Consider the following 26,649-nt stretch of genomic DNA (forward strand, 5'->3'; position numbering starts at 1 on the left):
CACCCTTTCTTTCAGAAAGGATTTATAGAAGCACCATTTTTTTGCTTTCGGGTCGTATGTGTGTGAATTAGCGAAAACTTCGTAACAAGCGATAACCGTCTGTTCGGCAATGCTCTAGAATCGAGATCGACGAGCCTATCACAGACAATTCTAAGGTATAGAGTGAATGCCGTATTCGGAGACTACCGCCCATCTATCGCAGCAGAAAAATGCCTCAATTCGTATTGGGCCCGATACCCAACACATGCCTTTCATGTAGATTGGGATCGTACGATACGTTGCTGTTGTTAACTTGCAGTAAAGGAAGTTGAAATATCGTTACCCGATCAAAAACGCACCCCTGAACGTGATTCTGATCTCCAAAGTCTGGATTTCCTGATTCATTCCTAAGCATCTTAGCATATCAGAGATTCTACACTTCAGGGAAGTAGCAAGAGTTGGTTAGGAAACTTGATCCCACCTCAAGTGGGATGATAATAACATTGAGTATTGTAGGTTATGCGAGGATGAGGAGGAAACGGAGACAATCGAACACCTTCTATGTCGATGTCCTAGACTGATGGTCAAAAGACATAGACTATTTGGTGTACATGTGATTGAATCCCTCTCTTTCTCTCTCTTACTTCTCCTCTATTCACCCTACAGTCCTGGTAGCATACCTCAAGAGACTTAAGTGGCCCTGTGGCAGTTTATTATAGACTTAGTATAGTCTAGAAAATCTTCTAAATCAATCTGTCTTCTTATAAACAATCTGATGTCTCCTCTACAGTTATTTATTCTTCTTATTCTTCTCTCTTGTCTTACCACTTTACACTTCCCTCCTTTCCCACTATCCAAATTAATCTACCATCTCCTCCCACATACCGATACCGAAATACAAAAGCCATACATCACCATCTGCAGTCACACATCACCATATAGCCGCATCTACAATCGCCTCTTCCATAACCAGCACCATATTTTGCATCTCTTCCACACCATCACCGAATCCATAACCGGAAACACCATTTCAACAACACACATAGCTACATTCTACATCTACAAACAAATAGCGCGATTCACACATCATCACATCACAACAACAGCATCATCTCTACAACACATAACTCCAATAGTCAGAATGATCACAATGGACCTCTAGGTCTCCGAGTGGAATAGCTGCCAGCACCGCAGTTGCGCATCCTAAACCTAACCTAACTGCTGCAGGCTTTGTGAAGATGCAGATAAAGCTAACATCCTTATCAGGCCTTGATTTGACTTAACTCTAGTTTAGTAAAAACTCTCCGATTTTTCTGACATTTTTTCCAGAGGTAGATATTGTTGCGCTGATCTCGGAAATGTATAATTTTCTTGGGGGCCGGACCCGGTTACCCGATTTTTGGACCCGAAAGTCCGGGTGCAAAACCCGGGTTAGACCCGGCTCTACTGATTGCTACAAAATGGGTATCATTGGAAAGCTTATGGAAATACCTATCCAACAAGTGGTCCCGAAAGTCCGGGTACAAAACCCGGACCCGGCTCTACTGAACCAATTGCAACAAAATAACCCAAAAACTGATTTTTGGGCCCGGTTTTTTCCATACAAAATCGTGTCAGAAGTTATAACCAAAATACCTCTTTTTGGACCCGGGTTTTTCCATAAAACCCTCAAAAAGTCGAAAAAGGTCCCATTATGGGTGCTCAATTAATACACGTAATTTTATAGCTCATACTTCAACCTTTCCAAAATGGTGCCATTTGTTATAATACCTTCACTGGGTCCAGAGATATTGACCTTAGAATGAGAGAAAAATTTAAAATTTAGAAGAAAATGTTGTTCCCATTCCCTAGATTTGAACCTGTCCATAGGAGAAAGTCTGAAATCCCCGGCCGAAGGCCGGCTACTTAAAGAAAATGTATACTTTAAAAGAAAATGTTGTTCACATTCCCTAGATTTGAACCTGTCCATAGGAGAAAGTCTTAAATCCCCGGCCGAAGGCCGGCTACTTAGAGAAAATTTATAATTTAAAAGAAAATGTTGTTCCCATTCCCTAGATTTGAACCTGTCCATAGGAGAAAGTCTTAAATCCCCGGCCGAAGGCCGGCTACTTAGAGAAAATTTATAATTTAAAAGAAAATGTTGTTCCCATTCTCTAGATTTGAACCTGTCCATAGGAGAAAGTCTTAAATCCCCGGCCGAAGGCCGGCTACTTAGAGAAAATTTATAATTTAAAAGAAAATGTTGTTCCCATTCTCTAGATTTGAACCTGTCCATAGGAGAAAGTCTTAAATCCCCGGCCGAAGGCCGGCTACTTAGAAAAAAATTTACTTAAAAAAAGTGATGAATTTAGAAAAACTCTGGACCCAGTGAAGGTATTATAACAAATGGCAACATTTTGGAAAGGTTGAAGTATGAGCTATAAAATTACGTGAATTAATTGAGCACCCATAATGGGCCCTTTTTCGACTTTTTGAGGGTTTTATGGAAAAACCCGGGTCCAAAAAGAGGTATTTTGGTTATAACTTCTGAACCCCTGGAGATAACCCCATCATATGACCACTTGTTGGATAGGTAGTTTCATAACGATACCCATTTCGTAAGAATCGGTTCAGTAGAACCGGGTCTATCGGGTACCGGGTACCCGGACTTTCGGGTCGAATAACCGGGTAACCGGGTCCGTCCCCCAAGAAAATTGTATATCCCCGTAATCAGCGTAAAAATACCTACCTCTGGAAAAAATTTCAAAAAAATCGGAGAGTTTTTACTAAACTAGATTTGTTCCCTAAATCCAATGCAATGACGTACAGGAAGATTGTTCACTGGTCTCAATATGCATCATCGGAATTCTAGAATTTTAAAAAGTCCGAATATATTCCAATTGCTTAGCACTGCAGCCACAATCGCTTATATTGCTTACGCGAACGAATCAGATTCTCGACACTACTAAACAACCGACCGACTTATCGCGTTATACGGAATCAACATGGTTTATTTAAATGTATCTAGGAGCTGTCAGTAAGAAAAAAATCTCAATATTACTACACACGGACGAATCAAGTGCAACTTAGAAGCCCATTCTGGCTTAATTTTATCTTGCTGTGGCTTATGTCGTCACTGCAAAACATGCTGGAACTTGCGCGGATGACTCACATACATCACACCTTTCTTTATTAATAAAAATTTCTTGGAATTTATTTCTGTTACTTCTTTCTCCTTATTAACTTCACAAAGACCTCTTCGCCAGCTTCCTAGCAATGAGGATATTTGCGACGTTTCAATTGCGTTGCAAACTCAAAACAAAACACAAAAATTAGCCCACAAGTTTCCGTTAATAAATCGATTTGATCGATAAAACGTCAAAAACAATGAAATCGATAAACTAACATATCGATATATTGCTACGAAAATGTCGATTTGTAGAACTCTATCCCATATGAAAAATTTCTCGTTGTTATTTTGCCGTCATAGTAGTTGATACATACTTGTTGTTTTTGGTGTACTATTGGATTTTTTACCGTTGGAAATTTTTTATCAAAATTTTTAAGTGTTAAAAATTTTGGATATTTATCTGTAAATTTCTAGTTTAAAATACAAATTTCAAGTGATTTTTTTGTTGTGGCGATATCTACTGGAAGAGGGAGAATCATTGTTTAAAAGCAGAATATAAACGCAAGCTGTAAGTACCAAATCATCTTGACTTTTGTTCGTCTTCCAGTATAAAACAAAAGATAGAGGTAAAAAAATTATAACCGAACGTCAAAAATAGAGAAAAAGTCAAGAAAAAAACTCCATTTTGTTTTTCATTTGTTGGGGAGTTTTTATTGGTTGTTTTTTTTTTTTAAACAAAAGGAGAATATTCTAAAAACTACAATACCGCCAGAATATATCTTTTTTATTTTGTTGTAAGTAACATTTGTTTTCTTTTGTTGTTTAACATAAATGTATGTAAGAGTGTTTGTTCCTTACTATTTGCTTGTAAAAAGTACACATGCAATGCCGGAAATAAATTGTGTGTCTGCTGTATGTATGAAACATTTCATTTCCGCATTTAATTTAGCATTGGCCAAAATAATTAATTTTTATTCCTTATTTAGTTGTTGTAGCTGTTGAGTTCAGTGTCTCAGTTACATTTCAACATAAGATAAGTGGTATATTAAGAAGTACATATGTATGTACCCAGCAAACCAAAATCGGAAAAAACATCAGAGTTCGGACCGAATTCGGTCCGAAAGTCGGATGAAACGTCCGAGTTCGGATCCGAATTCGGTCCGAACTCTGACCGAAAGTCATATGGCGTGGTTGACGTGTTCTCTGACCGAAATTCGGATGAAAATCGGATGTTTAGCCGACTTTCGGCCCGAATTCGGTCCGAACTCTGATGAACTATCGTATAAATTTCTGATTTATTTACCGACTTTCGGACAGCTATCGGTCCGAATTCGGAAGTAAAATCTTATGAAATTCGAAAGTGTTTCAGTTAAGAAATATCCAAATCCTATAAAAGTTTATCTACTATAAACATATTAAAGGTTTTAATATCATCTTATGTTGTGTTAAATGCGGAAAACAAACTGTGGAGAACAACAAATTCGTCAACACGATCTGTGGAAATACATGTCTTCACATGCAAAAAATGTTCATACACATAAAAGTGTTAAGAAACTTAACTTTGGCCATATACAAATATAAAACATAGTGTTGAAGTTTGACGAAGAAAATCTTTACTTTCATTAACTTCACAAAAATAAAGAAATGTGTATGCAACCGATCACTATGAATAACATTTAAACACTATCATGCATCAACACGCATAACAAAAATAAACCAAATTTGTTCTCCGATACAGAAATTAAAACCCGAGCACTAATTTTTTCTTCGTACTGCATCAATGTCGACACATCAACAATTACACATTTACAATGTGCAAGCGAAACATGTACAATTCTTTTCTCTCTGCTTATTTACACTTAATTTTGCCAAAGCAGCACAAGAGAAAATAGAAAAATTTCCTTCAGAGAGGGAGAGAGAGGACAGGAAAAAGTTCGTCAGACTAGTCGGACAGAGTTCGGACCGAAGTCGGTCAGACGCCTCGGAAAAAACTTCCGACTTTGAGCAGACGCGTCGGACGTCCGACATTGTGTTTGCTGGGTATTTAATGGTATCACAACACCTACATAATTTGCGAGATGCTGGTTATAAGTGGTGGCTGGACTCAGAAAATTGAAATTTTGTCCGCAGGTAGTTCTTGGAACGCTGATTACGCCAATATACCTATGTATATATATTTATATAATGCCAGGAAGTCATTATTTCCTGAGATAAACAAAAGATTTTTTTTTTTCAATTCAATTTCAATTTATTTTCATAAATGGGAACCTAGCCCATAGGGCCAAGAAAACATATTTTTCAAAACAATTTTAATCGCGTTAGCCCACTTTAGCATATGTCCATGGTAGAAAGTCTTAAAACCCGACCGAAGGCCGGATATTTTCAAAAAATTAATTTTTTGAAAACATTCTGTGGAAAAAGTTTCAAATCCAGCCACTACTTTCAATTTGCTCCTCTTTATTTTGTTGTGCCATATTCACATTGATAAATCTTGTCAATTGCAATTGTTTGAAGGTAGATGGTCATTAACTACATTCAAAGTGTTTTTTCGAGATTCATAATTGGCTTGAGTATAGAGGTCGCGTGGGCGCGTTGTTACCATCGATTTGGCTTCATCGTCATTCACTGTCTGGACACTCTATATTATAGAGTCTATAATATATTCGATATCATCGCAAGGACGTCAGAGGGTTGCGACCTACTCTGTGACTCTGGCTAGCAGACTGTTTATGATCCTCTTTGGTGACGAATAGACTCCTCGGATGGCAAATTGAAACAAATTTCCTTTGGCGGTACATTGGCAAAAAATATCATTAAACTAAAGTCTCCTATAAGTAGCCGGCCTTCCAGCTGAATTTAGAACACTTTCCCATGGACAGATTCAAAACTTAGATAAGAAAAAAGATGTTCATACACTTTTGGCTAAGAGGGTATATACACTTTCATACGTCCAAAATTGTGCCTCATCAAAATAATTGTTTTAGACCTCAAGTATGTTGGGACGAAATCCGTTTCAGGCAATTTAGAGTTGATTTAGCCATGTCAGTCCGCCTGTCTGCTTTGGGTATCGTAATATTTTGTCCAAACTTAGTTTAAATCCCAAGATAGGTCATATCGGTCCACTCCTTCGTGCACTTCCCCCACAAAAGGTAAAAAAATTTAGACAAATTGGTGTGCTCGAAGGGGTTAACCGAATTGGTCATAACTTTGCATTTGGTAATATTTTGTGGGTGCCCATTACGACTGCTCATTTTTTTCGGGGCACGTCTATACCTCCTGAGAAAATGGTCCATGAAGGACTTGTGCGTCAATTTCTTTCACCCTAAATTCGCACGACAAAATACAAAGGAGTTCTAAAACAGTCATTTCCAGTAGTTAGAAGCATTTTTGGTTGTCCGGAGTTTTCATTTCATCAAGATTTTATAAACTTTAGTACACTTCGAGTCATCAAAACTTACATTTTTGAGAAGAAATGCCGATAACCCGATAGGGCCGCCATATTATACCGTGGTAAATATACTCTAAAACGTATGGGAATGGATTTGGCGTAAAATCGACGACTCTAGTGGACAGTACACTTACAAAAATTAACTTGTTGGAGGAATAAGGCAAGCCTTGTCAGGCATTACACTTGATTATAAAAAGAATCCTTGCCAAAGCAGGATATACCGGCGTATTCTTAGTCAGGAAGTATATACTTATGTTGAATATTACTGAAATTACTTCGTTTTCAATATAGAGTGGATATGCATCGATATTCTAATACAATCTTTCTGAATACGCAAGTTTGAGAGGGGGGTTCTATTCAAATGAGCCAAATATTTTACTTGAATTTTTTATTTTATTTTGCTTTCATTGTATAATTCTTGTATAAATCGTATTTGAATACAAGTGAATGACTAAAATTACTCCAAACACTTAAAACAAAATATAAAAAAACTTCAACACTTCATATCTTGTATAAATAGGAAAAAGTGGAGCTTGAAAAAAATTTGGTAGGGGGTTCTATTCAAGTGAGCGGCAGTATATCTACTAAAGAAATATCAGCAATAACTAATCATGAATTTAATTATGTCATCATTTCCTAGATGTTATGTTTATTATGCTTTGTTCTTAACTACGTTTACACTCAGTTATATACATGCATACATAAAACATTACTACTCTTCCCAATTAAATAATACGTGTCTCTATTTGCAAATAATTATGTGTATATTCTCAGGTTACATGTATTATCTGTCTGTCCGTTTGCCTGGCAGACTGACTGACAGACTGCTGTTCAATAAGCGTAAATCCACTTGTGTCACCTTGGTTGCCTTCGCATTGGGTTCATTTCGTTTATACGAAGGTTGCTAAAGTACGTTGTTCTTTCTGTTTTATTTGCCATCTTTTGTTGATTTGATTGGTTGTTGTTGCAGTTTTATTTGTTTTTGTTTTATTTTTAAAAAACCGAAATACACATGTTCAATACTACGATACGCCCGAATGTTGTTGTTTCAATTAGTATAAATATCACGTACCATAATTTTATTTTTTGATTTGTAATACATTAACAATTTCTATTATAATTATTTACTTATTTATTGTGAGCAACAACCTACCTTCATTTCAACATACATAATACAAATATGTATTAAAAAAAAACAAATAATTGAGTAAACGTTTAACGTAAGTAAGTAGCCTAATCCAACGAAATGTGTCTCCAACCAGAATTGTTCTTGAAAAATAAATACGTGGGTGAGCACTTAAATTCATTCTATGTCCGATGTGATACCAACAAATAAATACTTCCTAATGTAATATTTGTCCTATAAAATATACAATATTTTGGTATAAGGCTCATAGACAAAAATATCCAACAACTCATAGACAACTCAAAATTAATGATCCACAAGTATGAATTTTGGATTCCTAATTATGTAGAATATGGCTTACAGAGTAGCCTTAATTGATACATTCTCTCATTGTCTTACAAATTTTGCGTCTATTTACAAAGGTGTCGAGGTCTTTAAATCTGCTGCCGCTAAATATTTTTTTTACTGCCGCGAAATCTATTTGCTTCATTTCCTTATTCGAAAAATGAAAATGAAAAATGCGAAAAATTTACTCTATTACAATTTTGATATTACTCATTGATTACACTGTGCAACATTTTCAAGGTAATTTTGTGCAACAGTTTCAAATGCGGTGTTTATGAAAGTACAGACTATATAGACAATAACACTCTTTAGGTTTTCTTTAGTTAGATCGGGTTCGAATTTTATGGCCATATCTAAACATGGCTAAATGTTGACATTTTAAAGAAAATCGGGGCTATATCATTGAAACCAATTGGATACGTAATGAACACGAATAAACTCATTTATTGCCTCAAATTTTATAATATATCTAAAATTTGCGTGATTTGTATATATTTCGCTGCGTATCTACGGAACCGTAAAATTTTTTTTAATGTTATCTATGGGAAAAATATTCGCTGGAATGTAATGCACAACTCTTCAAATCATATCATTGTTGTAAAATTCCTCTATCGCGTTGTTTCTATCATACTTTTCAACGAAAATTTGATAAATATATCAACAATACATTGAAATTTCAAATATGAGAATAAACAGCCTGTGTGAACGTTATTTGAAATAGGTTTTGTAGAAAGTATAATATGAAATACCGCCTAAACAACATGAAATAAGTGTTTTACAGTTTCTGAATGTTCTGAAGAATTGCTGAGGACATTATTTGGAAAATGTTTGCTAAAGGCTACTTGGTTCAACTCTCAATAGTTTGGCAGTTACTGACCATAATTCCAGAAAATATGTATAATATATAATTGTTCCACAAACATCCCAGATGGGACAAGGGAGACTTCTCTCATATCTTTGAGTGCACCCGGATTTATATTAGCTCAATGATATGGGAACTACAGTTTATCGCCGAGTCCGAACGGCGTGTCTAAGACACCACTTTTGTAGAGAAGTTTTACATGGCTGAAGTACTCAGGAAATGTCGCCAACATTACTGAGGGGAATTTTGCCACCGTTGAAAATTGTTTGATGTTTCTTGGCCGGGGAATCGAACCCACGACCTTCAACGTGCAAGGCGGGTGTGCATACCATTGCACCACGGTGGCACCCGCCAGAAAATATGTAATCTTTCCTATATTTGATCAATTTTGACGCCCTATATGCGGTTTTTGGTAGTTCGTCTATTTGACATATAAGGTCTACTACTTTAGAACTACGATATTGCTGAAGAACAAAAAGCAAAATTCTTATTAGTTTCTGAGATAAAGCACGTATCAATTGAAAAAAAGGGTCGTTTTAGTCCGGTATAGATGAGGCCATAAAATCCAAACCCGATCTAAAAACTCGAAACCCAACTAGGGGTTTTGTAGTCTTAATATGTGCTTTCAGAAAATGCCCACTAGAAATTGTTTGCATTTTCAGTGTTGCACAGTGTTATGTAAAATGAAAATCGATTTCCATTTCCAACCCAAAAAATTTTGTTGATAGCTTGTCCAATCACGAAAATACATTGGTTAAGGACGTTTACAATCACCAACGTGAATTTAGCTGGTCAGATACCAACTATTTGTCTCCTGTTGGCATCATAAGGGAAAATATACCGAATGATTTTAATCCAACATCTTCGCTCCTCGCTGATTTTTACACTAACACAACTCCTGGCTCTCATAGAGGCTAGTTTTTTTTTCTTTTCTGCATCTTTAATATTTAAAAGATTTCGTTTTGTATTTATTTTTTTTTATTTAATTTCAAGTTAGTATTAAGTAAAATTAGTTAAAGTTGTTTTTATGGAAATATCCACTATTATTTTAGACAAAGTGTCGGGAGCAAACACTGGTAAACTACTAATACATGTTCATTTTTGAAAACTCTTCTACGAAGCAAGTTGCTATTAACCTCTCAACGAATTAAAATAATACTTTAAAATTTTAATATATCCTTGTTATATGTCAAATATTTCCTTATAATTGTGTAAAAGTCTCAATAAAATATATCTTGAATCTTGAATCTTCCAACCCAATTTTAGTTTTAAAAATAGGTAATAAACTAAAATTCCATTTTCGGTAGCCGGCCTTCGCCCGGGGATTAAGTAAGGACTTTCAAAACAGGTACAAAGTGGGCTACGCGAGCAAAATTTTCTAATAAATGACTTCTGCCCGGAATTACCCCCAGTTTTTGTAAAAATTTTTATTCTTCTCACACGAATTGTCAAATTTTGTAGATCGATTTACTCGCTTTAACGCAAATGTAGAGCGCTGATTTTTAAATGAGGAATCCTTAATGATATATGGAACGGGTATACGAAAAATTAGATGTGTATGTCATCTGGGGGCTGAGCTATGAATGCCTAAATTATTACGAATATAGACGAACGAACAAAAATAAGTTACAAAAACTGGGGGTTAATGTGCAAAAGGTAGGATATGTGATTTTTTAACTTTAAAAGTCATATTAATTATAATGGCCCATAAGCTCTAAAACCCCTCCCAGCATCAACTAAAATGACTGATGAGTAGACAGCGGAATCCTATGCAAATGCATATATGGTTAGGATGGTCGTAGAGAAAATCTGATTATTACAAAATAAAACGAATTAGGCCCAGAATTTTTTGCATTTTTTGGATATTTTGCATATCGTGCATATTTTGACATATTTTTTACATATCTGCATAAAATGAGCATATGCAAAAATATATTCAAGGATTTGTGGTCTAAATATCCCACCGAAATGGCTGAAATTTGGTATTAAGTCTTCGTTAGGGGTATGCAACTTTACAACTGAAATCTGTCCGCATAGGTCCACGTCTTCATATAGCCCCCATAGAACGGTACCTACCGATATTCGGTATTTTGAAAGTTGTAGCCTCAATATCCCACCAAAATGAATGAAAATTGGTATTTAGTCTTCGTTGGGGGTATAAAACATTCCATCTGAAATTTGTCGGCATAGGTCCACGTCTTCATATAGCCCCCATAGAACGGTGCCTCCCGATTTTCGGTATTTTGAAGGTTGTGGCCTCAATATCCCACCGAAATGACTGAAATTTGGCATTTTGTCTTCGTTGTGGGTATAAAATATTCCACCTCAAATTTGTCAGTATAGGTCCACGTCTTCATATAGCCCCCATAGAACGGTAACTCCGGATTTCTGGTATTTTGCAGGTTGTGCCATCAATATCCCTCCGAAATAGCTGAAATTTGGTAGTAAGTCTTCGTTGGGGGTATAAAACTTTCCACCTGAAATTTATCGGTATAGGTCCACGTCGTCATATAGCCCCCAAGAATGGTACCTCCCGATTTTCGGTATTTTGAAGGTTGTGGCCTCAATATCCCAACGAAATGACTGAAATTTGGAAATTTGTCTTCGTTGTGGGTATAAAACTTTCCACCTGAAATTTGTCGGTATAGGTCCACGTCTTCATATAGCACCCATAGAACGGTACCTCCGGATTTCTGGTATTTTGAAGGTGGTGCCCTCATTATCCCTCCGAAATGGCTGAAATTTGGTATTAAGTCTTCCTTGAGGGGAAAAAACTTTCCACCTAAAAATTGTCGGTTTAGGTTCAGGCCTTTATATAGCCCCCATAGAACGATACCTCCCGACTTTCGGTATATTTTATTGACTTGTCTGAAGAGAATTTTAAACAGAAAAATTACACACACAAACATTTTTGTACCTATTATTGCAATATTTGTTGCATAAGAAAATATGTAAAATTCATAAATTTTGCATATGCAAAAATGTATGCATTTTGCATATGTCATATGTTTCGATTGCAATGTTATCAGAAGCCAAAAATAGGTCCAGTCCCAAAAATTGACATGAATCGGACCAAAAATAGGGGTTGCATAAAATTCCGCTGTCTACTGATGAGTATCCGATTTGGCCAAAACTTTGTACATCGTAAAATGACTTATCAAAGTTCGTCATATTCCAAGATGGACTCTATCGGAAAACAACTTCGGCTACCTCCCCCATAAAAGTTAGTTGGAATATCGCTTAATTTTTTTTTACCGAAGGTTCCCCTTGTGGTCCGGTTTACATCGATATACATAATAGTTTTCGTGGACACGTCCATGTTCCTTGGACAATTTTGTCCAAAAGCTCTAAAAATCCTACGGCGACCAACTAAAATGAGTGGTATAATCGCATAAGTTCAGCATATTTTCGCTATAATCCAGTTTAAAGTCACGAATTTGAATTCAAATCATCTTAGTGAAACAGACCATAAACAAATTATAATTTTTTCCCGCTGAATAAATTTTTTAGTTATGCTCTATCTGTATTGCAAAAAAAAAAACAGTACTAAAGACGATCTACCTTTGCAAATATTACGAAAAGGCACTTAAATACTTTTCTTTTTTTGCTGTCTTGAAAATTTGCAATTGGTCCATTTAATTTTCTATCTTATAGTACGGTTACACTAAAGTTTTTTGCCGGGTTAAACCACTTCGAGAAGATTTATTTGACGATTGCGCTATGGAATTGAAATTTGAAATCCAAATCCACTGGGTTAATCCGGTTAAGTGTAACCAGGGTATTAGATCCATGTTTTTGAAATGATTACACTCCAGTTTAACACTTTCACAAGCACACGCATCATATAGGTAGAATTTTTAAAATTAAATGCGCATTTTTTCAACATACAAATACCTAACTATTTTAATTTTAGGTTTCTTGACCTATATTTTGTAGAATTTTATTGTAAACAAACTCATTAAACAATACCCTGATACTCATATATACCCTTCTATGCTATAATTAAATACATTGGCACCCCTTCCCTCCATTTGTATGTAAAAATATATATATACATATGTACATACGTATTATATGCATTCACATAATGCAATATACCCCAACAATTGCAATCAGACCATTTTTTTGTTTTGTTTTTTATTCTTTCTTATCATTTGTTTACGACTGATAGAATATTTTATATAAGTTTTGTTTATAAACAAATTCAGTTACTTTTTGTTGTTGTTTTGCATTTATGTTTTGCTATCATCATCGTTTTCGCCTTTGTTTTATATTTGTATTTATGCCGTATCTCCGTATTTATTCGTCATTCCATTTTGTTTTGTTTCTTCTATACAATACATTAGTCATCCATCCATCTAGTTTGATTTATTCCAACTACCTCTCCAATGGCTGGCTGGCTGACTGGTCTGGTCGGTAGCTTCGTCGGCATTTGTTATGTTTTTGTTTACGTGTATACGCGCAGGTCATAACTAGAAATATAAAAATAGATTTTTCTTATTTTGTTTTTAACTTATTTGTTCTTTTCATTGTTGTTGTTGCATTTTTCTTTGTGTATGTTTTTTTCCCATAAGCTCTACTCTACCTATCATCACATCAAATAATACCAAAAAAACAATTTACAAATATTCATTTTAATACGCAGAAACATACCAGTCAGACAGGCAGCACTCGTCTGGTCAGTGAAAAAAGACAATAACCCAAAGGTGTAAAAAATTTAACAGACAATCAAAAAATTCGCGGCGTAATTAAAAGGCAAAAAGTTAAAATGTAATTTCAATTATTTGAATGTTTTTTTTTTAATGTTAAAAAAAAATTAATTAATTTCTACTTGTTTGATTTTGCATTTCTCATTGCAGTTCTTTTATTTTCAAAATGCTCATGAAAATCCCATCAAGTGACTGGTCCGATCAATTCGAACACTATGTCATCGAAGAAGAATCAGACAATGATTTAGATGATTTGGAGCCAGATTTCTCGGAATATTTATGGATGGAAAATGAAGAGGAATTCGATAAAACTGTAAGTATATTTGCGAATATATTAATCATCGGTGAATCAATCATAAGACTAAAGCACTATTATTATCTATATATAAAGGTATAATATACATTTGTAGAAGTGATGTTTTTAACGTGAAGAAATGACGAACTCTAATTTCGTAAAACAAAAATATTAAAAACACATAAATGTTGAGGTGACGGTCCCTGGTCGAAGATTCCTACGAGTCAATCCGGTACATAGAACCGGCCGCCGTGGGATGGACAAAAAGTTCTGACATCAAACACACATATTGTTAAGATCTGCTGGAATTAAACGGCAAATTAAGAAATTTCGTCAAATATCCGCGATTTTAAGACGTTCACCTATCGACTACGCGATAAAATGTTCTTTTAAAAAGTGAAAATCTTCTTCGCTATATGGGGGCTATAGGAAAAAATGGGCCCATATTCATGTATTGTCATCCAAATCTGAAAGGTGTGCAAAGTTTCAGTTCGATTGGTCAACTGCAACTGCGATAAAAACCAGTTACTAGATTTGAACTAAATCGGGTGGTGCCGCTATAATGGGGGCTATAGAAAAAAATGGACCAATATTGGTTTTGATGGACAAAAGTTCCGACATCAAACAAAAATATTGTTAAGATCTGTTGGAATTAAACGGCAAGTTAAGAAATTTCGTCAAATATCCGTGATTTTAAGACGTTCACCTATCGATAGAGTCCAACACCGGCTACGCGATAAAATGTTCTTTTAAAAAGTGAAAATCTTCTTTGGTGGACGGCTTTCGGCCGGGATTTTTAGACTATGGAAAGATTCTTATCTCCGTCTATGCGATAAAATTTCTTTATCCGACCTTCGGCTGGTATATAAATACTTTTCACCTTTGGAAACAGTCCAATATCGACTACGCGATTAAATTTATTTAAAAATGTATAAGTTTTTGTTGGTGGACAGCCTTCGGCAGGTATTTAAAGACTTTCGCCTATGGACAGAGCCAAACAACGGTTATACGATAAAATGTCCTATTAAAAAATTCTAGTTTTCCCAGATACTGCAGTCTTTGAAATCCCGTATCACGGAAAGTATAGACTTCTTCCTACCCCACAAAACTTCAAACATTTTCGCTAAATTGTGCGCACGCACGGTAGCTCTCGAAGGGAGTAACTGACCGAATTGGTCATAACTTTGAATATAGTAATATTACTTCCACGAAAAATTTGCAAATAGTATAGTTTAACTGCCACGGTGCTCTTGAAGCAACTTTAAAAGGAAGGTGCTTACACCTGGGAAGTTTTTGCGGATTCTGAAACTACGATGTGTATAGATGAGAAATATCACTGGAGCGCTTTTTAAATAAATCGCGAGTCAAGTTGACATTTTTAGGGGGGTTTTAGGTTTTCACGATTTTGCTTGAAAACCGCAAGTCCTATCGAAATGGGGCTACAGAAAACGTTGTAGCTATGAAAATTCTCTACATGATTGACCTTTATCATAATTTCCTAGGTTTAACCGTTATTGAGATATAGAAGTTCAAATTGGGACAATGCATTGACTGTATCGCCTCGTTATAAAACAATGTCATGACGGCAATTTCCCAACTTAAACGTATATGGCTCGAAAACGGTACAACCTAGGAAAAAGTTACGAAAGGCAATCTTGTAGAGAATTTTCACAGCTAAAAGATTCTCTCTAGTCCCATTTCGATAAGACATACTGTTTTCAAATAAATACTGAAAACCTAACAAAAAAGCTAAAAAATGTGACACGATCATCTATATATCTCAAAAATTGTAAAACGTATGAACAAATCATAATGGTCAATCCTCTCTAGAATTTACAACATTTTCTTTGGCCCCATTTCGATGGGACTTGCGGTTTCCAAGCAAAATCGCGAAAACCTAAAATTAACCTAAAATGTGAATTTTGAACGCGATTTATTTAAAAATCCCTCCAGCGATTTTTTCTTGTTTTTGGATTTTTCTGACCTATCATCATTGCTGTTTCAAAATCCGCAAAAACTTCCCAGGTGTAAGCGGTTTTCACTTAAAGTTAGTTAAGGCGCACTATGTATGAACTTGTTTTATAAGGTAGCAATACAGTCAATACATTGAACTTCTATATCACAATAACGGTAAAACCTATGAATTTATCATAAAGGCCAATATTGTACAGAATTTTCATAGCTACAACATTTTCTTCAGTCCTATTTCGATAGAACTTGCGGTTTCCAAGCAAAATCGTGAAAACCTAAAAAACCCATAAAAATGTCAACTTGGATCGCGATTTATTTGAAAAGCGCTCCGGCGATTTTTTTTTTATATTTCTCTCTATGCACATTGTAGTTTCAGAATCCGCAAAAACTTCCCAGGTATAAGCACCCTCCATTTACAGTTGCTTCAAGAGCACCGTGCTGCTCGTCTTGGAACATTTTGAAATTTTTTGAAACAAGTTCTCGTTGTGGGCCCTGTTACGACTGCGAAATTTGTTAGGAGGCCAATCCATACATCCTAAGATAGTGGCAAAAAGCTCCAAAAAAGGCTGCCGGCTCCAACTAAACTGGGTAGTACGTAAGATAACCCTCGAAGGGAGAAACCGATGTGATCCAAACGTTGTACAGACTAGGATTATGTCAGAATATTGACTACCTCGGACCACACTTTCGCGTACCTCCCTCCCCCACAAAGTTTAGGATCGTTTTAAATTTGTTGGATATGACAGCACAATTTTTCTTCTGGGAAGACTTTCCCCACTTAGAAATTAGGCCAAAAACTCAAAACCCCATAAGGCGTCACAAGCATTGTGTTTACTTCTTTTCTATAGGTGCATGTCTGAGGGTATATCTCTGTCTGAAAAACTGACTGACATTTACCCGTCACATTGCCCTGTTTTTTTTTTGCATCCAAATTCTACTAATCGTGGGTGGGCCAACTTGTTGCAGTAGAAGTTCGCCGATATTTTAGCACATCGAAGGCCTGACAGATTCAACGATTTGTATCGATGGACTGAAAACCTCTCTATAGTTTCCCTTCTGGTCTCCTGGGATTCCTATAGAACTATAGAACTAGAAATAGAACTCACGAACGCAAACATATAATTCGGATAGGTGAGACAATTGTTCTTCGGGACACTCCACAGGTGTAGTCGCTAAATATCTGCTGTTCAAATACCCGAAGTTTGTCGTCAGCGCTCTAGATTGGTACCTTCATGTCTCCTGGGATTGCTATATGGTCTCGGTTTCACCCTGAGTATAGAATTAGAACTAGAACTCACGAACGCAAACATATAATTCGGATAGGTGAGACAATTGTCCGAGACACCCCACAGGTGTAGCCGCTACATATCTGCTGTTCAAATACCCGAAATTTGTCAACATTTCTCACCACAAGATTTCGTTTTTATACCCCCAGCATTTATGCCTCATCGAAATAATGGTTTTAGACCCCAAGTATGTTTGGACGAAATGTGTTTCAGACAATTTGGAGTCGATTGAGCAATGTCCGTCCGTCTGTCTGTCTGGCTGGCTGGAGCGCTCGATAACTCTCGAACGGATAAACCGATTCGGTTCAAATTTTGGCTTTCGTAATATTTTACCCAAACTTAGTTTAAGTTCGAAGATGGGCTATATCGGTCCAATCCTTCCGGTACCTTCCCCACAAAAGTTCGAAAATGTTCAGAAAATTTGTGCGAAGGGAGTAACCGATTTAGCCCATACTTTGCCCATCGTGAAACGTGTATCAGACTTAAATAAGGTTTCAATATGGACCCAATCGGTCCACCCCTTCGGGTACCTCCCACACAAAATTTCGGGAAAGTTCAGTTTAGGGCCATCTCTCGAATCGCTTTGATTTTTGTTTTAGCAACTTGTATTCACTGCCCTCCATACGACGGTACACGTTTCATTAGGGGCAAGTCCATACTTCCTGAGAAAATAGCCTGAAAGTTGCAAAAAACCCCTATGACACCGTGTGAGGTGGTTGGAGCGCCAGATAACTCTCTAACGGATCTGCCAATTCGGTCCAAAATTTGGCCTTAGTAATATTTTGTCCAAACATAGTTTAAATTTGAAGATAAGCCATATCGGTCTACTCCTTCAGGTACCTCCCCCACAAAAGTTCAAAAATGGCCGAAATGGTCTATACTTTACACATCCTAATATATCTATCAGATCAGGTTCAAATATGGACTATATTTGTCCACTCCATCCGGTACCTCCCACACAACATTTCGGATAAGTTCACTTTAAGACCTGATATCGAATCACTTTGATTTTTGTTGAAGCAACTTGCATTCGCTGCCTCAATTACGATGATAAAAGTTTTTTTAGGGGCAAGTCCATACTTCTTGAGCAAACAGCCCGAAAAGTGTAAAAACCCCTTATGGCACCATATGTTGTGGCTGGAAATCCACTTCCATAACGGTCAATGTCGATCCATTCCTTTTAGTATCTCCTCCGCAAAACTTTTGATCTTTAATCCTAATCAATATTTTTGTCGGTTCAAACGCCCAAAAATTTTAATACCCCCTAAATACATACTTATTTTGGGAAAAAATTGTTTCAATATACACAGGCTGAGGGTATATCTCTGTCGGCAAAGCCTACTGATACTTTTTTACTTGTTCTGCTTAATCTAGCTCTGGGTCCATCTCCAGTTCCAGGAATGTGGCTGATTCGATGGGATGTAACCACAGATCTACTGGAGTAAGTTGAGTAGGTTTGAAAGGACAGTTGAAAAAGTGCAGTGTTTCGTGTGGCCTTTGTCACATTCTGGGCAGATGTTTTGCACGGTATCATCGATCCTTCAGACGGCTGCACCACCCCGAGCGTAGTTGAGTCAAAACTTCCCTGGTTGTTGTTATAGCAGCATAAAAACCTACGTAGAAGCATACTCTGGTTTGTCGTGGCAGCTATGACTCCTCAGCTGGAATAGATGAGGGATGTTCTCCAAGAGAGTTGTTTATGGCATCTGCGATTGCATCTGTGTGAATGCTATTCAAACCTGCTTGATAGGCTTGTTCTTCTAGGGGTTTCCTCCTGTTACGTTGAACCCCTCTTTCTAGATCATAAAGATCCCTTCTGACATGCCTGAGTGGGGGGCGGTCTTATCCACCCTATGGTCATTAGGATCGCTCTCACCATAACAGCCGAGCAAGTACTACAACAAAAGCATGCCATTGTGTTGTTGTACTGGGAAAATATTTGTCTCCTCATGTAGAGGAAATGAGGAGGCACCCTGTTGCAGTTCTCAGGGCGGCATTCTGGTGCAACAGCATAGCTTACCACAGACCAACCTATTTGTTATATGTGGTCAACAAGGTTTCTTTATCTGCACCCCAAGTTAGTGGTTGAAATTCTGCTATCGTACACCATGACATTTAACTCAGTCCTCACCTCTGCAGTCCAAGTGGTGAACAAAGTGACCGTAGATTTAGTGCCGGATATTTACATACTCTTCGCGTGAAAAAGATCAGTCAAACAGGATTTAAGCCTTTCTCAAACGACCATTAGAGAAGGCATCAGGCGGCCAAGTTCGTACAATTATCCACATACTCTACGAGGATTGGATTTATTGTTCCTGAAATGCATGTGCGACTGGCGTCCACACATATAATTGATTATCCAACGTTTCAAACTTGGCCAAAGCGTAAGTCTGTTCAATGTCCTCAAACAGAGTGGAGTGTTTGGCATATCAAATGCTTTTAATAAGTCGAACATCATCAACACTGGCCTATACATTCTTGCTCTGGTTGAGTCCTCGACTATTATGTGAGGAGGTGGGGTACAGCGCTGTTATCGTGCTGCTTAAGGAACCCATGCTGATGATCGGCAACTGAATAGCTATTTCTGATGCTGGGAAAGAGTAAAGACTCAAAAGTCTTTGTTACTGGTGGCAAAAGCTGTCTAACGGTTCACCTTTGCTGGCATCCTTGCCTGGGTTCTGTAGCGGGACCACCCTACCCATTTTCCAGACTTTAGAAACGATCTGGGTGGCTAGCGACAGGTTGAGAACAAGTGTTTTTGCTCAAATAAATGCATTTTCATATTAATTGCAACGATGACAACTCCAAATTAAATTCTCTATATAAAACTGTATATGTTGGTATTCCTAACACCATCTTCAAAACTAATTTCAATTATAACGATTACTTTTAGGAATTGCAACGCCTGGAAGATGAGGAACTTATGAAAGAATGCATAGACGCTATGCTCGACGATGAGCTAGAAGAACAAATCAATGAATGGGAAAAAGTGAAAAACGAAGAATTAAGTGCAGCTCTCTCCTCGCTAGCAGTCAGTGAATGTAACGTGTCGAATTCATTGCTAAATCCTCTAGCAGCTGAATTTGTACCACAAAGTCATTTAATTATTGATCTGGGATCATCATAAAGTTGCTACTTTGCTAAACAAAAACGAGATTTTTACTCCTATGGAACATCAGTGGAACAAGAAGGAGACGAAAAAGGAAACGTAACTTGAATATTATTTCTTAAAGGTAGTGAAACGATGATCTCTTCCTCATTCAACGTTCACTATTTAGAAGTCTACGCGTACACTCATACACACACATAATATGGAATAGAAGGAACTGAAAAAACCAAAAAAAAAATAAATAAATAACTCACACAAAAAACCACGTACTTCCTGTTGCCATGCAACTGCTGATGGTGGTATTTAAAAAAAATACAAAAAAGAACTTTTCCAACAAATTTATTAAACATTTTTGTTTTGTGAATGAAATGTTTGATATATTGTTTGAAATGTTCTTTGTTTAACTTTAAACCAATACAGAACAATACGACAACAAGTTAAGACTTGAAAACCAAGGAAATCAAACTAAAAACAGCTATATAATAATTTCGCAAAAAAAAACTACAAAAGATTTACAAAAAATTATACAAAAAAAGGTTAAAAACTTGAAAAAATAATTACAATATTTTTACGCTTCCTTTTTTATGAGTTTGAATAATGCCGCCAACGACTGCCTTTTGTTTTAGTTTATAAAATAACTTCTTTGTTTTTTTGTTACTGAAATACCATATAAGAATTTGTTGGAACACATTATTGCTGTCTGTCTGTCATTAATGGGTCCTATAAAGTAGAGGCATTATTATGAGAACTCATTTTCTTATGAAAATAACTTATTTTTAATTGTGATATTTTATTGTATACAACCAAACATAAGTTTAAAAAGATCTATAAAAAGAACTTTTCGAAGTTTGTTTTAAACTTCTGCTCAAAATTGTTGTGTATTAAAATCATAAGTTTTTTTATTTTAACTTGCATAGATATGGCAGTGATAGTTGTTAACATTTTTATATGGTTCCCTTAAATTCTTATTTTAATATCTCTTTACTCATTCTCTCCCATTCCTAGTATTTTTAACAACCAAATGTTTTCCCTGTTAAACAAATATATACAATGTTATCGTAATTTTTTATAATTGTTATTTTGTGTACTTTTTTAAGATATATTTTTTGTTTGAAATCTTAATATATAGAAAAATCTATGATCAACGTCCTCCAAATTCTCCCTGCCCCTCACAAAACTAGTTTTAAATAAATCTTGTAAAATTATTTGTAATTACAACAAAAAAAAAAACATAATGCAAAATATACTAAATGTAAATGTTAGTTCTAGCTTTTGTAGAATTCTTCTCATATTTTTTGTTTAATTACTTATAATACTTATAAAAACCACAAAAAGATATTTCTTTAAATTTCCTCCTATGTGTGATATAAAAAAAACGAAAAAAAAAAAACAAACAAAAAAGTTAAAAAACTTTAAAAAATGCAATAAAAAAGTATTACTTTTACTATTATTAATAAGAACATTTTGTTGTTTCAATTAATTTGAAAAATAATCAGGGGAATCATGAATAAAAATTCCCTGAGGAATTTGTTCATTTTCCCCAATTTTTTATTTCTATATTTATGTCCAAAAAGGGAACATTTTTGTCGATTTGGCGAGAATGTCGCTATTGGTGTGTATTGTGCCAATTCTTTTGACGTTTGTATATCGTATAATCTTTTCCACAAGAATGTTGAAGAGATCACAAGAAAGGCTGTCTCCCTGTCTCAAATCTCTTTTGGTACTGAACTGTTCGGAGAGATTATTTCCTGTTTCAATTGAGGACCGGACCGGGTATCAGTTGCTTCCAGTCATGGCACAATTACCAAGGTAGTGGTATCACACCAGTTGTTCGAATATGAAATATCAAATCACTCTATAAAAAATTATTTTTATTGTAATTTCCCCAAAAACATGAACAGGCCAATCATGAATATTTCCCTCGGAATTTTCCGCACGGAAAATAATTTTAAAAGTGAAATTCTTTTAAAATCAATCGGACACACCTAAAGCTGTTCTGCAACACACTTTACACCTAGTTGGGGTGTATTCCTCACACTGTAATTTTGATGGCGAGAGCTGAGTGAATCCTTATTTTTCAAATAAACTAATTGAAATTTTTTACAAAAAACTGCATATGACTAAAATTTAAGGTGTTTTCTATTAGCATTTAAAAAAATATTTAATTTTCTTAACAAAATATGATTAAAAAATGTATTTTTTATTAATGTAACAAATTCAACATGTACGCGCTCTTGTAGAAGTTCGTTTCTTTGTTTACGTTTGTTTCGTAAGCAATAAAAAGAGCAAAGCGTAGATACCCACACACGCATGTGTATTCGTTGATGCGCCAACACAGACTGATATTTTTTCATTGTTAAAGATAAAGTTTGAAAGCTGTAATAAAGCTTTCCAAAGTTCTTTCATGAAATATGAAGGCTCTTTTCACGTGAAATACAGAACATCTATTGCTTTCACAGGTGAAGTGCATGTGTGATGTGAAATGCATACACGGTGAATTCCAGAACATGCCCGAATATTTGTTTGTAAAACGTTGAAAACTGCTAGATTCGCTAGTTATGGCGTATTCTTGTCGAATCCAAAAATTGTGAAATTAAGGAATGGGACAAATTCCGCACGGAATTTTTATTCATGATTGCACTGAAATAAAAATTTGACATAACATATTCAAAATTGTACGATATCACTACCTGGGTAATTGTGTCATGCTTCCAGTTTTACCACTTTTTGGCAACAAATAGTAAAAATGGTAACCTCAGGTAAGTAAAGGAACACAACTTGTAATTTTTATGGCGAGAGCTGAGTGAATCCTTATTTATTAAATAAACTAACTAAAAATTTCTACAAAAAACTGCATAATACTCAAACTTACAGCCAGTTTCTGTATGTCGAAAGAAGAATATATGCGAATGAAACACGCCCGAACTTTAGTTTTCGAAATAATTTTACCTTTGCTTTTGCTTCAAAACAAAAAACAAATTTGAAAAACACACAAGAGTTTGGACGTGTTTCTTTCGCACACATTCTTCTTTCGACATACAGAAACAGACTGTTATTGTGTTTTCTATGAGCATTTAATGGGTCGATTCCGTATTGCGACGCGAGTCACGTCGCGTCGTCAATCGTCTCTGCGACAAAATTTAAAAATTGTATTACGCAAAGCGATAGAAAATAATCGTCGATAACAAGTTATCGGTGATGTAGCGGAGCGTTTTTGGGTTTGATTTGAATGTTTATGGTAAAGTTTAAAAGCTCTAAAAAGTTTCCGAAAGTTCTTTTCACGTGAAATACAGAAACGGCATTGCCTTCACAGGGAAAGTGCACGTGTGATTTGATATGGATGCACGGCGAATTCCAGAACATTCCTGATAGATCAAAAGTGTTGATCTTTTGCACAGTTGTACCTGAAGGAATGGATAGCTGTCGCGCCCACAAGCCAATTCAGATAATCACCGTAGGATCATCATGTCAGGGAGCATGAAGATGCACTGGAAAATCATCATATCGCTGTAAGCAGGATCACATGAGTCGTGTTCCTTTATGTGCCTGAAGTTACCAGTTTTTACCACTTTTTACCCGCAAAGTGTTCCCTTAAGGTGAGAACACAATGAGAAATTCATGCTAATCCAAGCCTCAATTTATGTAAAAGAATAAAGAAATGGAGGATCACATTTTAATTAGGTAGTACCTCCCAATCATTCTTTTGGCAAATTCATTGTGTTTGCACCTTTAAAGGCCTGGGTACATAAGCTGCCTCGCCTGCTTGCCTTGCTTTTCTGCTTCATTTCTGACATAACATAAATAAAAGAATAAAGAAGGCCGAGCCAATTTCGAATTAGGTTGCTACTTGCCTTGCTTGCTTCTGATAAAAGAATAAAAAATAAAAGGGCAACCTAATTCGAAATTGGCTCGGCCTTCTTTATTCTTTTATTTTTGTTATGTCAGAAATGAAGCAGAAAAGCAAGGCAAGCATGCGAGGCAGCTTATATACCTAGCCCTTAAAGGCCTGGGTACATAAGCTGCCTTGCCTGATTGCCTCGCTTTCTTGCTTCATTTCTGACATAATAAAAATAAAAGAATAAAGGAGGCCGAGCAAATTTTGAACTGGGTTGCCCTTTTATTTGTTTGTTTATTCATTCCATTCTTTAATACTAAAGCCTCCAAGGCCAAGGCTTTTCTTTTTTATACTTTTATTAGAAGTAAGCAAGGTAAGCAGGCGAGTCAGCTTATGTACCTAGGCCTTAAGACCTTCACATATGGACATTTGCAATTAAAACGGCTTCGCGAACGAAATTTTCTTACATATTACAAGCTTGTCCCAAGCCGACCTTTAGACGAGAATCAAAGACTTGCAAGGCTACGCGATTTTTTGGATATTTAAAGACCTATGTCTCGGGAATCATGGACTTCCTATAGATAAAATACATATGCATCCTTGTATTTAGGACCTACATACATGTGGTAAAAAAGAATCGAGAGGTCGCATGTAAATCCGCCTTAATGCTAGGTTTACATTTACGAAATGAAATCTTATCTGAAATCCTTTGGATTTAATTTGACGCTTATAGCTCATTTAGACTAGCCGTAAATCCTCAACTGGATTTTATAAATCCAGTACAAATCTCATTGCATTTAGATATGTATACCTTTCGGAGGATTAAAACGACAGTCAGCTGATTTTTGTTCATAGCACAATTACCAAGGTAGATGCATCAGACCATCTGATCGAATTTGAAACGTCAAAAGAAATTGTTGTAAATTAAATTCATCTGAGAAAACATACGGCAAGTTACAAATTTATTGTTTAATATTGAAAATGTTAGCACATTTTGCTACTAATGCTAACTAATGGGCAAATATTGAATTATTTTATCGTTTAGACATCGTAAATATTAGTCTTGGTTGATTAAAATCAACTTTGTATATCAAAGCAAATTTAATTTTTTCCCTTGTTTAAACATTTTTACATTTAAAACATGGTAGAACAAATACAAGGTAAAGTTAATACTACAACAAATACAACTCGAACAACAACCACAAAGGAATTTGTTTTTGTTAGTAACGTTACTGCCAGTTGTATTTGTAAACAAAACAAGGAAATGTCTATAAATTATTGGAATTTAAAAAACTAATAATTTTTTTACATTTGGTTGAATATTTTGGAAAACATGAATGAAAATTCGTTACATTTTCAATTTTTGTGGTTCCACATCATTCCACTAAATGCATAAATTCTCGCAGAAAGTAGAATTCTTGCAGAAAAGTTTGGGGTCGCTGGAAATTCATAGAAAAAGGAGAAGCTGTTTCAATGTTTTGTTTTAGAAATCAAAGAAGCACATGTTTATTAGGGCTTTATTTTTTTAAATTTTAACAAAATACCTCACATATTAACAAACGTTGTATCGCCTCTACAAGCGGTGATTTACTGCGCGGCTTATCGTTTGAACTTGGAGGAGGTTACATATCATTGGTATGAAGAAGTCTTTCTGGGAAATGGTTTTTTCCGAATGATATATTTTTTTCTCAAAAAATATATGTCCCTAATGTACATCGAAATAGAAATGAATGTATAAAATGTCATATGAAATTTGACACTAACACTACAACCCAGTTCAGTCAGCTGGGTATTGCTGCTACCTTTTCTTGTTCTACCATGCATTTAAAATTATTATTGTTTTAGCAATTCATCAATGCATCTACCTTGTTTCTTGTTTCAGCATACAAATTTTTGTATTTTCTAGCAACATGTTGCAATAAAACAAATCCACCCAATACGAGGATTGTTTTTTGTATGGGAAATCTGGTAGATTTTGACCGGATTTAGCAAATAATATGCCATTTAGATATGACATCATTAGCCGGATTTAGCACATTATCAGGTTTTATTTGCTAAATCCAGCAAAAATCTACCAGATTTCCCATACAAAAATAAATCCTCGTATTGAGTGGATTTGTTTTAAATCTGGCATAAATCCTCGTATACAACTCTGTTTTTTGCAACATGTTGCTAGAAAATACAAAAAGTTGCAAGCTGGCACAAGAAACAAGGTAGATGCATCGGTGAATTGCTACACTAAAATAATTTAAAATGTAAAAATTTGTAAACAAGGTGGAAAAATTAAATTTGTTTTGATGTACAAAGTTGATTTTAATCAACCAAGACTAATATTTACGATGGCTAAACGATAAATAATTCGTTTATTTATTTTAGATGGGCAAACTGTGATAAAATAATTCTTTATTTGCTCTTTACTAAGCATTAGTAGCATAATGTGTGACCATTTTCAGTATTAAACAATAAATTTTTAATTTGACGTATGTTTTTTGAGACGAATTCAATTTACAAAAAATTTTTTTTTACGTTTCAAATTCGATCAGATGGGCTGATTCATCTACCTTGGTAATTGTGC

At 35.6% G+C, this 26,649-nt stretch overlaps 1 protein-coding gene and 1 long non-coding RNA gene across 4 annotated transcripts; one reads left to right on the plus strand and one right to left on the minus strand.

The window, feature by feature from the left end:
- The first annotated feature begins 3,391 nt into the window (after positions 1-3,391).
- On the plus strand, positions 3,392-21,699 carry Paip2 (polyA-binding protein interacting protein 2). 3 transcript variants are annotated; one of them, XM_073960071.1, is made up of 3 exons: positions 3,392-3,656; positions 13,729-13,891; positions 20,024-21,699. In XM_073960071.1, exons 2-3 carry the CDS (start codon positions 13,745-13,747, stop codon positions 20,255-20,257), a joined length of 381 nt encoding a protein of 126 aa, XP_073816172.1. In that variant the 5' UTR covers positions 3,392-3,656; positions 13,729-13,744; the 3' UTR covers positions 20,258-21,699. The 3 variants fall into 3 exon arrangements, with proteins under 3 accessions (XP_073816172.1, XP_073816175.1, XP_073816174.1); XM_073960074.1 differs by lacking the exon at positions 3,392-3,656 and adding an exon at positions 3,676-3,882; XM_073960073.1 differs by lacking the exon at positions 3,392-3,656 and adding an exon at positions 13,472-13,639.
- On the minus strand, positions 13,082-13,644 carry LOC141389053 (uncharacterized). The gene is made up of 2 exons (XR_012408977.1): positions 13,523-13,644; positions 13,082-13,341 (listed from the first exon to the last, which is right to left on the minus strand). It is a non-coding gene; the product is annotated as an uncharacterized lncRNA (long non-coding RNA).
- Positions 21,700-26,649: the final 4,950 nt, after the last annotated feature.

The sequence above is a fragment of the Musca autumnalis genome, unplaced genomic scaffold (assembly GCF_047663935.1).
Source record: "Musca autumnalis isolate F117 unplaced genomic scaffold, ASM4766393v1 scaffold_1, whole genome shotgun sequence".
Classification (NCBI taxonomy): Eukaryota; Metazoa; Arthropoda; class Insecta; order Diptera; family Muscidae; genus Musca; species Musca autumnalis.

Bases quoted from the DNA above. Each gene is read 5' to 3' on its own strand.
- Paip2 (XM_073960071.1), top strand. From the start codon at position 13,745: ATGCTCATGAAAATCCCATCAAGTGACTGGTCCGATCAATTCGAACAC. The intron at 13,892-20,023 runs GTAAGTATATTT...GATTACTTTTAG, and splicing joins AAGAGGAATTCGATAAAACT to GAATTGCAACGCCTGGAAGA.